Source organism: Triturus cristatus, chromosome 4_1 (genome assembly GCF_964204655.1).
Source record: "Triturus cristatus chromosome 4_1, aTriCri1.1, whole genome shotgun sequence".
Taxonomy (NCBI): Eukaryota; Metazoa; Chordata; class Amphibia; order Caudata; family Salamandridae; genus Triturus; species Triturus cristatus.
This window is the reverse complement of record NC_140585.1, coordinates 1,242,372,257-1,242,384,193: the sequence shown is the minus strand read 5'-3', so window position 1 is coordinate 1,242,384,193 and position 11,937 is coordinate 1,242,372,257. Positions and strand designations below refer to the sequence as shown.

The following is an 11,937-nucleotide window of genomic DNA, read 5'->3' as shown; positions in this document are numbered from 1 at the left end:
ACACGCACAAATACACACACAAACACATCCATTCACAACACTCATTACCAAACATTCATACATACAAGCACCAAACAGTAATTTAAAAAGGAAAACACACTTACCTGCAGCTCTGTCTCTGAGGTTGCAGGAGGCTTGGGACTGCTGCCTTCCCTCATTGGCTGACCTAAGGTCCTAACATCATCACAGAGTGGGATGGGGTCAGTGAGACTGCTGACCCCACCCCACTCTGTGATAAAGTGTCACTGATTGACACTCGACCCTGGGCGCTTCAGGGCTTAAAACTGAATCGCCCAGGTGCAAGACAATCAGTGACGCTACCCCTTGTCACTGAGGGGAGGGCTTCAGGGACCTTTGCTGTGCTGAGGAGGTCACACCCACAGGAGCTGTGACTTCCTAAGCCCAGCAAAGTTCAGCTCAGGCAGCCAGGAGCCTGCGCATGTCTGGCTCCTGGCTGCCTGACCTGACCTGAAGATGAACAGTGTCTGTCAGGCAGACTTTTGTACAGCCTGACAGACTGAGGGGAAAAAGGTGGAGGGATGTGGCCCCTCAGCCCCAATGGACTGGCCGCGGTTGCATGGCACGTTGATCGCACCAAGTCACGATGCAAAGGCAAGATTAAAGTGTAAGAAAACTAAAAAAGCGTATAGTGTTTGTTCTTCACCTTTTTAGCACCTTTTTTATACCATATTTACAATTTAAAATCAAGCAGAAAGTACAGTCTACTAAGTGGTAAAGAAACAATAAAGCAATGTGTAACTACAGAAACTGTATTAAGTGCTCTGTGAAAAGAAGCAATCACGCTTACATCTAGCATACACTTTATTGCACCACTACATGGCACGGGGAGATGGGAGAGAAAATCCTGCCAGAGATGTATGCCTTCATCAAGAAGCATTATGCATTAAAGGTAACACTGTTAAGTCTTTATTACCCCAGGAAGAAAAGTCTAAGGCTCTTAATCGCTTGCACTCCAGCATTAACTGGGCTTATTAAGTGTACCAGAAGTACTTTGTCGCATTTGTGAAGTAGGCCTAGAACTCCGGTACTTGGGATTCTGATGCAGGCTGGAGCTCACCGGAGGCAGGTGTCACCCGCAGCTCAGCATCGTTCCGCACCACTGTGAAAAGGCTAACAACAGCCAGCAGGGCCATCACCATCAGCATGGCACAGATGCTGAACATGTTCCTGGTGCCAGTCTTGTTGTCGCTGTCATAAAGGATCAGCATGCCCAGGCATGCCAGCAGGTTCAGGGGCACTCTGAACCAATTCAACACACCCACCTGGTCCTTTTCTGGGATGACCTTCTGACGGAGAAAGCCCATGGAAGGGAAATAGAGCCCGCAGGCTAGTTCAATGAGCAGGAAGGCCAAGAAAGACTCAGATGGGTTTTCCTGACCTGGGTAGGTGGAGAAAGTCAGCATGAAGAGAGAGAAGAAGACCATAAGGACTGAAAGAGATAAAATATGTATAGGCTGCAAGTGGTACTTCTTGGAAGTCGCCACTCGGTATAGGGATCCTCCAATCATACTTGCCGCCATGAAACTGGAGAAGACAATTCCCAGAGGGGCACCATAGGGGTCGAGCACAGGAGTCCAGAGGAAAATAAATATGTAAATGACGCTCTCGAACAAGGCCTGGATGGTTCCCAAAAGAAGTATTCGTCTGTCTGCCAACAAGCACCGGAGGCCTTCCATGCAGGATCGGGAAAATGAGCTTTTCCTACCATAATTCTCATCCCAGTTCTTCATGAGAAAAACACCAACCAGAGCCAGAAAAGGGATGGAGACCATAAAGGGGGATACCGGACCAAAGCCGAGCCATTCCGCACAGATATTTGCTAACACCCCAGCGTTAATAGCAATCACGCTGTTCCAAACTGAGGCCCGAGTGAAGGTGTCTGCGACCCATTCTGGTGGAAAATCATGCTTCTCCACATGCTCATGCACATACCAAGCCTCAAAAGCAGTAAAAAGAAGGGCGGTGGACAGGCCTCCAAGGATCCGCCCAACGATGAGAACAAAATAGTCAGTTGAGAGCTTTGTAATGCAGCAGATGGAATAGGTCAGAGAAAAGAGAATGCAGGATTTCTTGCGTCCTAGCCTGTCGGCCAAGCAGGTGGAAAAGAGACCGAAGATCACACTGGAGGCAAAACCGCACACGTAGATGATGGCAATCTGACCTTCTAAGAAGTGGTAGTGCTGGTAGAGTTTATAGAGGTAGGGACCCTGCAGCCAGTCTGCAGCAAGAGCTAAGAAGTACACTTGATAGTAGTCCACCTGGAACTTCAGGAATGCAGGGTTGGTGCAGGTTTTGCTTGACACTTTGGACCTGCAGGCAGACAGTTCCAGGCCCACACATAGTGCAAGCAGGGCCACAAAGGCGATGTAAGCAGTGATGAGCATCCTGTTTCACTCCCACATTCTGCACGTCCTGCAGCTATCTCTCACTATGAGGCAAAAAAAAACAAGTATAGGTGTTATTATGAAAATGCCTACTGCATCATTGGTCCTTTAGCCTCATTCTAATTCTTGCCACCCATTTCTCCTCTGCTTCTATTCCTGTATACCAAATCCAGTCCCATCTGAAAATCCCTCAACCATTCACATACCAGAGTCATACCTTATCGGAATGTCAAAGACTTCTTGCTGAGGTTCTCCGCACACCAATAACTAAAGTGTTAACTTTTCAGTTTGAGCTCATAATATTGCTGAATCTCCATCCACTGCCAAATACCCTCTCTTACACTTGTCCCTTTTCGACCAACAGTCCCCCACTTTTACATTAGCCAGTCCAACCAACAATAAAGCATCTGATTTTCAAGATACTCTCAAGTATCTATCGCCAGGGCAACCTCACCCTATGCCACCCCATAGAATTTCACTATCTGTCACTCAGACATCTCAACTCTGATACCAGAATCCTCTGCCAGCTCAGGATCCCTGTCACAGGAGTCTATGGTCCTCTGCCACCATAAAGCACTCAAGCTTCTACCAACCCACGACAGACCACTCTCTCCCACAATCTGCACTTGAGTCCATCCATCCTTGAAACACAAACTGGCCAAGGCTCACTGCTGTTCCAGAGTCACCTACCATTTAATTTAAATCCACTGCCACTCCAAAGACAATATCCTGTGCTACTCCACTCTAAATCCCAATCACCTGTCTCATGACAGTCAATATTGTTTCAACCTTTGTCCTTTACTTTCCCCATCCACAAGCTCCATGTTACCAAAGTATTCCACCATCTGTCACCCGAAAGTCCTTTGCCTTCTGCCTCCTCACAACCCCCACATTTTGCTACCCAAGTCACACAGTCTATCACCAACATTCACCTCGTATGCAACCAAAGAGGTGCCTGACTTCTACACACAAAGTCCCTCCATCTTAGAACTACCACACCCGACAATCCGAATGCCCAAGTTCTCAATGATCCACCCCTGTATAATACTCTCCTGAGTTCCCTCCCAGATTTGCCTATTCTGTATCACCAAGTAGTTCGCACTTCATTCAACCTCAAACTTCCATACCACTTTGCCACAAGGGGGAACCACTGCATTTGCTGCTATGAAGTCCCCTGCCATCTACCATTTGTGAGTTCTCCACCATGTGTCACTGCAGAGTTCAGTCATTTCCATTTCAAGGCGTCCCACCACTTAAACTACTCCTTCCTTGCCACACCTGAGCCCTGAACCTCTACTATTTGAGAGACCTCTGCCCTACTCTATATCAATCTAAAGCCCTAACATACGATTTAAGGATACAAAAAGAAAAAAAGGACCAATCTCTGCCATCTGCTCCAGGAAAGTGACAGAGGACTACCTCCCAGAGAAACAGGACAAAGTGAAAGAGTTATAGGACTACTCTCCAGATTGGAGCCTTCATGGCAGCCATCTTAGATAGGGCAAGGTATTTTAAACACCCACATATATAAATCTAATTACACACCGAAATTAGTCCATTTTAATAAATAGAGAGCTATCGCACTGAGGAGATCAGATGAGCTTTAAGCTAGTCTGGTCCGCAGATTTATTACTCACCTATGAAAGATAGAAACCTTGTCACTGTACTCTAAATAACCAAGGAAGCCCACTGGTTACAGTGAATACCTCCCAGTGTCAAAGAATGGACTCAAAACTGGAACCATCTGGCCAAAATGCCTATACTATCAAATACCCCCCCCCAACCTCTCCAAAAACGCATCAAAAAAACTCAAACACGAACTGCTCAAAGCGCATCCTGAAATGCTTATCTTAGACCCTTATTTTAGTATCACCAAGGGAACAAGAACTAATGACCTTATATTCCACAGAAAAAAGGGCCCAATGGAGAAATAATGTACTCTCCATGTTAAGCATCACAGACACCAGGAAAACATGTCATGGACTTGATTAACGGTATCTCCCTCTCACCTATGCAATGCAAATGTTGCCATATCCATTTACAATTATGGGATTATACTAATTCAGTCTTCGAATGAAAATCTAACCATAATTGACAAAATCTTCTACATCCTAAAAAGGTGGATCTACAACAAGCCCAACCTCCCCACCAACTAAATCAACTCCTCTCTGGAATCAGGGGATGGCCGACCCACCTTAGAGGCCACCACCGCTTCTCCAGAACCATCCTCCCAATCTATGACTTAGATCGCCACTAGGAATATAGCTACCAACTCCCCCACGCACCCCCCCAACAACAAAACTAGCTTAGACCTTGACTGCTTGGAACTTAATCCCCCCCAATCACCCCCTCTTATTTCACCAGATCTCTCCAATGAGGGCTCTATCATCACGTCCTCACTGAACCCCCACACAGGAATCAATATTTTGGCACTTCATCCCCCCCACTCACCCCCTCTTACTTCACCATATCGCACCAATAAGGGTTCTACCATCACATCCTCACTGACCCCCCAGACAGGAAACTATTTCCACAAACCCACAGCGGCACACCAAATCAACCTTAGATCAGCTAGATCCATTAACATTGCCACTACCTCCAGTACCAAGCTTCCTATCATCTCACCCAATCAGCCTCACACATATACACAACATAAAGGCACAGCTAACAATGACTCCTACTCTCAACTAGGCAACACTGACGACAACACCCCATTATCTGATCGAGCAACACAACCCAACCCACCACTACCCTTAAACCGGAGTACTGGATAATGCGACTCAATGAGATCGATCGTTGCCTAAAACACCCTAAAGAAGATATGCAGAGACTTACTTCCATCACAGCCAATCTCTGGCCCCCTCGCAACGCAAAAAGCCCCAAGATAACCAGAAAGGATACCCATACAGACATCACCCCAACTCAGTCCACTCACACAGCCAACCGTGGGTCGCAAACTACACTTTCCCCCAATGATTATTCCAGACCAAAGAGATCAAAGCAAGACCTATCAAACAATGAGATCCATGAACTCCTCCTATTTATTATAAGTCTGGAATAAATACGAGCAAGGCTGATCAAAATCCTATCCAATCCATCCAAGCGAACCCCTTCAGAGAACCGATTCAGAATCACAGAGGAATAAACAACAACAACCTTAAACGTATCACTTTATCACAAATGGCCTCTCAACACAATAATAAACAGCTTAGGTGCATGCTTCTCAACTGCAGATCAGCTAATAAACACGCAGAAGATATCTATGACCTCATTCTCACACATAAGTTCGATTTAGTGATCCTCACGGAAACTTGGTTAAACAATTCATCTCATCCTATCATAGATCAACTAGTCACAATATCATACGACTAGACAGACCAGTGAAAACGGGTGGTGGAATAGCATGCATCTACAACAATACTTTATCATTAGGCCAATTGGAAACAATAGATTTAACAACATGTGAATATCTTAGCATCAATATCTCTTGCAACAACAAAGTTATTTGTAATCTACATGCCTTCTATCACCCTCTGGGTGATAACCCAGAGTTCATCGAACAAATCTTGGAAATCTTAACAATAAATGTTAATCTTCAAGGACCCCAGATCTTCTTGGGTGATTTTAATCTGCACTGGAATGACCTAAATGACCCCTCAGTGAATAGCTTAAAATCCTTCCTATTAAACCATGAGATGTCCCAAATCTGTGACAGTCCCACACACAATAAGGGAGAGACTTTGGACCTTATCATCCCTAAGTCGGACACTGTCTCCTTAGAATCTATTACCCCATGTGATTGGTCAGACCATTATCGCATCACCTTCCTCATCAACCTAAAGGAGATACCAAGGAATGGCCAACCGAAGAAAATCAAACAGTGGAAAAGGAATCTTAATAATATAAACCACAATGATCTAACCACTCTATGCAAAAACACCTTGATCCCACAGACCAATATGGAGGATATCAATGACCTCACAGACTATTACAATACTACGATACGAGAAGTCATGGACTCTATCGCTCCCCTACAACAGAAAAACTTCTCAATCAAAAACTCAAATCCATGGTTTAACGACAACTTGAACAAAGAACGACACAATCTAAGAATGGCAGAAAGAGCGTGGAAAGACTCCCCATCAATAGAATCGCTAAAACGCTTAAGATCAATGAGGAACACATATAATCGAAGAATAAGACAGACGAAAGCTAATTTTTATCAGAACCCAACTCGACCAGGCCAGAAATAGCCCCAAAAAACTATTCGAAATAGTCAAACAGCAATCACGTAACACAGCAAACCCCGTAGACTCCAGACCCAGAACCCTACCAAATTGCAAAGAACTAGCCACCTTCTTCAAGGACAAAACAACCAAGATAGAGAACTAACTTCAACTAGCGAAGGGACTACTACCGGCCCTCCCAGTCAACCTATCTCACAACTCCCAATCTACGGAAGGAATGGAACCACCTGAGCTCACCTCCAAAAATAATGTCACTTGGAACGTCGTCTCCACAATCGGCAAACAAGAAATCTACAATGTTCTTTCGTCTTTAAACCCATCTAACCACTTCACGGACCCTCTACCTCCCAGCATATTCAAAGAGATCAAAACCTGTATCCTCCCATTATGGACAAAATCGTAAACGCCTCTCTACGTCAAGGCACTACACCAGACTGCCTAAAAATCGGTCAAGTAACACCCATTCTAAAAAAAACTATGGCAGACTGCTCTGACCCTAGCAACTTTCAGCCCATCTCCAACATCCCTACTCTGGCTAAGCTCTTAGAAAAATGTGTACAGAAACAACTATGCATTCACATAGAAAAGTTTCAACTACTCGATGAATTCTAATCAGGCTTCCGTCAAAATCACAGCACAGAATCAGCCCTTACTCATATCGTAGATGACATACTAAAAATGCTAGACAAGAACGAATCATGCCTTCTAATATTGCTTGATTTATCTGCTGCCTTTGACACCGTCAAACACGACACCCTACTAAAACTACTGGAACAAAGAATGGGCTTATCAGGGGCCGTATTACAATGGTTCGCTTCTTTCCTCCAAAACAGATCCTTAAGAGTCAAAATGAATCAATCTCTATCTAAGTCACAAGCGATAACTCTTGGTGTTCCTCAAGGATCCGCTCTCTTCCCCATTCTCTTTAACTTATTCCTGGAACCACAAGCAAACCACCTAAAAACAGCTAACATCCACTACCATATGTATGCGGATAACACCCAGCTATATCACAAAATTGCATCTCCAGATGACATTATATCCCTCAACTCCATCCTACAAAATACACACCTCCGGCTCACGAATTATCACCTCCAACTCAACGCTGATAAAACGGAATTTCTTCTCATCTCTCCATCAAATAACAGCATCAAGAAGGATATATGGCTGAATCACCTTACAGCCCGCAAATGCTCGTCCCACAGCACAGACTCTGCCAGATCCTTAGCTATTACATTAGACAAACATCTAAATATGCAGGGTCACATTAATGCTGCCACCAGAGGAGCAAATTACCAACTGAGCATTCTGCGGAAACTGAAACCATACCTGCCACATGAAGATCTAAAGCTAGCGGTCCAAGCCCTAGTCTTACCCAGATTGGATTACGGTAGTGCCACACTATGTGGCCTACCTAAATACAAACTAGCACCACTAAGAGCCTCTCTCAATGCAGCAGCAAGACTTGTCATCAGAACTAAAAGAAATGCACACATCTCACCAGCCCTAAAAACTTTAAATTGGCTACCATATGAAGCAAGAATCCAACTGGAAGTTGCCTGCATGACGCACAAAGCGTTACACTTCAACACACCCAGTTACCTGGCCCAAAAACTTGAGAAAAATCAGGGGGCAGCAGATCCTCTCGAAGTGCCCTCACCCTGTTGCTGAAACCCCAACGAACCATCAAAAAGAAAACTGGGGCTAGAGAATTCTCGACTGTCGCTCCCAAGATTTGGAACTCTTTACCGCCAGACCTTCGACTACTGTCCTCCAACTATGCCTTCAAAAGAGAAGCCAAATCATACCTACTGTCTAAGTTCTTGCCCTAAATCAACTTAGCGATGTCACTGAATTGACTCAGATCGCATTTTATGTAGACTATCCTGCCCAGCACTGGCTGTATTATACTCCACTCAATATCAAAAGATTATGGATCACTTGACCTGAGTAACCAGGGTTTGCAACGTTTGTGCAGTTTACCGATAAAAAACCCTCATTCACATACACAAGTCGAAAAAGCGGTATATCTTGATTCTCCGCCCTGTACTAAAAACGTGACAGCATCATCATTTCTATGGACACTTTAGTGCGGTAGACTAATAACAGGTCTTCCTACGCACAACACTGCTTTTATGAATCTCGAACCTAGACTGATTAAAATATAATCTAGGTATACAAGCTTTTTAACACCACTTTTATAATTCACGTCACTAGAGCACCTACACCTATCTTTGATCACTACTGCAATAACCAGTGGTTTACCTCCGGATGGAGGAAGCATACGACTTCGGGGCAGATTATCAAGGACGGCGTTAGAATTATCGCCGCTTTAGCGGCAGGAAACTGCTGCTAAAGCGACGATAATGGGCTTGATAATATGCCGCAGAGAATTCCAATAGAAGCCCAAGTTCACACCGGAACATGGGCTTCTATTGGAATTCTTTGCGGCATATTATCAGGCCCATTATCGCCGCTTTTAGCGGCAGTTTCCTGCCGCTAAAGCGGCGATAATTCTAACGCCGTCCTTGATAATATGGCCCTAAGAAAGAAACCTAATGATGATGCTGTCACGTTTTTAGTACAGGGGGGAGAATCAAGATATACCGCTTTTTCGACTTGTGTACGTGAATGAGGGTATTTTCTCGGTACACTGCACAAACGTTGCAAACCCTGGTTACTCAGGTCAAGTGATCCATTCTCTTTTGATATTTAGTATTAATGCAAGGAAGCTGAATGGATTACAATCCCTTCTATCTCCCTCCTTTTGATTTAATATGTTTTATACTCCAACCACAGTTAGCCTATTCTTGTTTATTTGTTTGTCTCTAACGCATATGTTTGCATGTTGATCTGACCAAGTGCTAATCGTGTTATCTCCATGTAAAGCGCTCTGATACCCTCGCAGGTCACGTTCACGCTATACAAAACTTTCTAAATTAATAAATAAATATGCTGCACAAAATATGAATTAAGTGCCCACAGTCCACGGCTGGTAGCAGGTAACATACATGGGAATAGACCCGGTTACTGAGGTAAACACCTGGTTTTCTAGCCTAAAACGGCTTTATGTGAGCTCTCTCCCGCACGAAATCTATTCTCCCTTTTTTCCCAAAAAAAACACTTTCTTGGTTTAAAATGTTGCTTTGTGCGTGGTAAAAAAACACAAAATTACAAACAGGAAGCAACTATATCGGACTATTGATGCCATACTTTTATTAGGTAAATCGAAGCATCCGTGTTCCATGGCACCAGTCTCCCACCACCTGCAACTCACGAACGTCCCAACCACTCACTGACAACCCAGACCCATCGTACCAGTCACCTACAAAGATACCCAACCATAGCGATTTTTCGTCCCAATCTAATGGTGTCTGAGAGCTCTTGTAAATTAGTTGAGCCTTGTGTCTTTGACTCTTTCACATCTCAAGCGACTACTCACCAACCTCATCCCTTCCTAAGGATAGTGATTCTTCTAAGCTTAGTTTTCTCGTCTCTCCTCACACCCGGAAGTCAGAACTTCCGCTTCCGGAATCCGATTCTACCACTCCCCGCATCTAATCTACAAACTAAAGACAACATCGCAGCCATCTTTGAATGGTGGTAGATGTGGTGTTACTTTAGGTCAATAAAATACGGCCTCAATCGCGATGTTTTCTAATGCACAGACAATCTCCAAACGCGTCTAGATTCCACTTTGCTAATTGCTTTCACCCCTGCTGGAAATGGAAAACAAATACAGTAATTAAGCCATAAATTGGGGTGGAACAACCCATAAATTGGGGGTCAAGGTGTGGCAGCCAGCGAAAGGGGGTGACTTTACGAGGGACGAAGTCATCAAAAGCAGAGTGAGTCTGAAAGTCAGACAGAAAAAGGCTGCATTTTAAAATATTTTATGGGGTTTAGACATATGCTGTAGAGACCTTTTTGTGCCTAGCAGCTGTGAGGGGATAATAACAGTAGTAAGATAACTCTGGTGATTAATACATTCCTTGGGAGGCTCTGTGTCTATCTAGCCACCGCTTTGACTCTTAAAGTAACATATAGGGATAATGTGTCTACTGCAAAGTATATCTGTAACAAGAAAATCACAGATTTTTATTTTATGTAGATAGGTAAGTAAGCTGGCTACTGCTTTCAACACAGAGATCTTTTTGTTACTTGCATTTCATAAGTTGAAATACTTTTATTGTAACATACTGAGCTTTGAACCATAATCAAGTATTTGTATGTAAACCGCAAGGTGTTGGTTTAAAACCTTATTGTTTTTTCCTCAAACTCTTGTTATTCCAAGGTTACTCAAAAGCCTTCCTTTGGATAGTAATAAAGTCTTTTTAGTACAACCAACTCCAACCACTGTGTTCCCCATTTAAATTCTGACTTTGTGTTTCTCTTAACCATGCACTCTTAACATATGATGCCTATGAGGGATTATTTTTCATAGTAAATGTTTTGCGTTATCATACATGCTAACCCTTAAGATTCTGGCGGGAGACTACCGATTTCAAGGCTAGTCTCCCGCCTTCTGATTCCTGCATTAAAAAACTCGATTCCTTGGTGGACTTCTGCTGACTGGGACTGGTGTAGTGAGACTCGTAGTATTCATTGCCAGTAACCTGCTCCTGCAGGCCGGTGCACAGCATTTTTGTCACGTGCTCTCTGTCTGCCATAGCGATTTCTCCATGTTCCTGACAGGTATGGAAAAAAAACATGTATCTGCATTTCTGAAATACTGTCCTGCAGCAGCCCACTTTCAAGGTCCATACATGACAACAGACCCGAATCCGGCCTCGATATAGTCAATAGTAGAAATGAATTCTCCCGATTCTTTTTCTAAAATCTTCCACTTTCCTCTTCTATAATGTTGGCATTTATGCATTATATTGACATTAACATTTAAAACAGAAATGCTATTAACTGTGGATGTTTCCATTTAATTTGAACCTAGGTAGTGTAGGCCTGTGTTTAATATGACTAATGTTTGGGAGCTATATCGTTTCATATCATATGTGTTATCTTATTTTCCAGGAGAAGCTAAACTCACAATAAATGAACGCAATATCTCTTTGTTACTTTCCCATGTGAAATATTTCCCATTACGAGATACTTGCAGAATGCATAAATTAGTCGCTACAGTAAACATGCAGATTACAGGCTGGTTCAATGTATCTTGTTGGTGCAGATATCGGTATGTTTGAAGGACATTTAGAGAAGCTTCATTGTGTAGGATCCTGAGAAACTAATGAGCTTAGATTTCATCTGTGCTCTTTAACCTGAATGGCGCA

The 11,937-nt window shown here is 43.6% G+C and overlaps 1 protein-coding gene across 2 annotated transcripts; it reads right to left on the bottom strand.

The window, feature by feature from the left end:
- Nucleotides 1-804: 804 nt before the first annotated feature.
- On the bottom strand, nucleotides 805-10,226 carry SLC61A1 (solute carrier family 61 member 1). 2 transcript variants are annotated; one of them, XM_085654664.1, is made up of 2 exons: nucleotides 10,095-10,226; nucleotides 805-2,449 (listed from the first exon to the last, which is right to left on the bottom strand). In XM_085654664.1, the coding sequence occupies exon 2, from the start codon at nucleotides 2,403-2,405 to the stop codon at nucleotides 1,035-1,037; it is 1,371 nt and encodes a 456-aa protein (XP_085510790.1). In that variant the 5' UTR covers nucleotides 2,406-2,449; nucleotides 10,095-10,226; the 3' UTR covers nucleotides 805-1,034. The 2 variants fall into 2 exon arrangements, with proteins under 2 accessions (XP_085510790.1, XP_085510791.1); XM_085654665.1 differs by having other exon boundaries at nucleotides 10,099-10,176.
- Nucleotides 10,227-11,937: the final 1,711 nt, after the last annotated feature.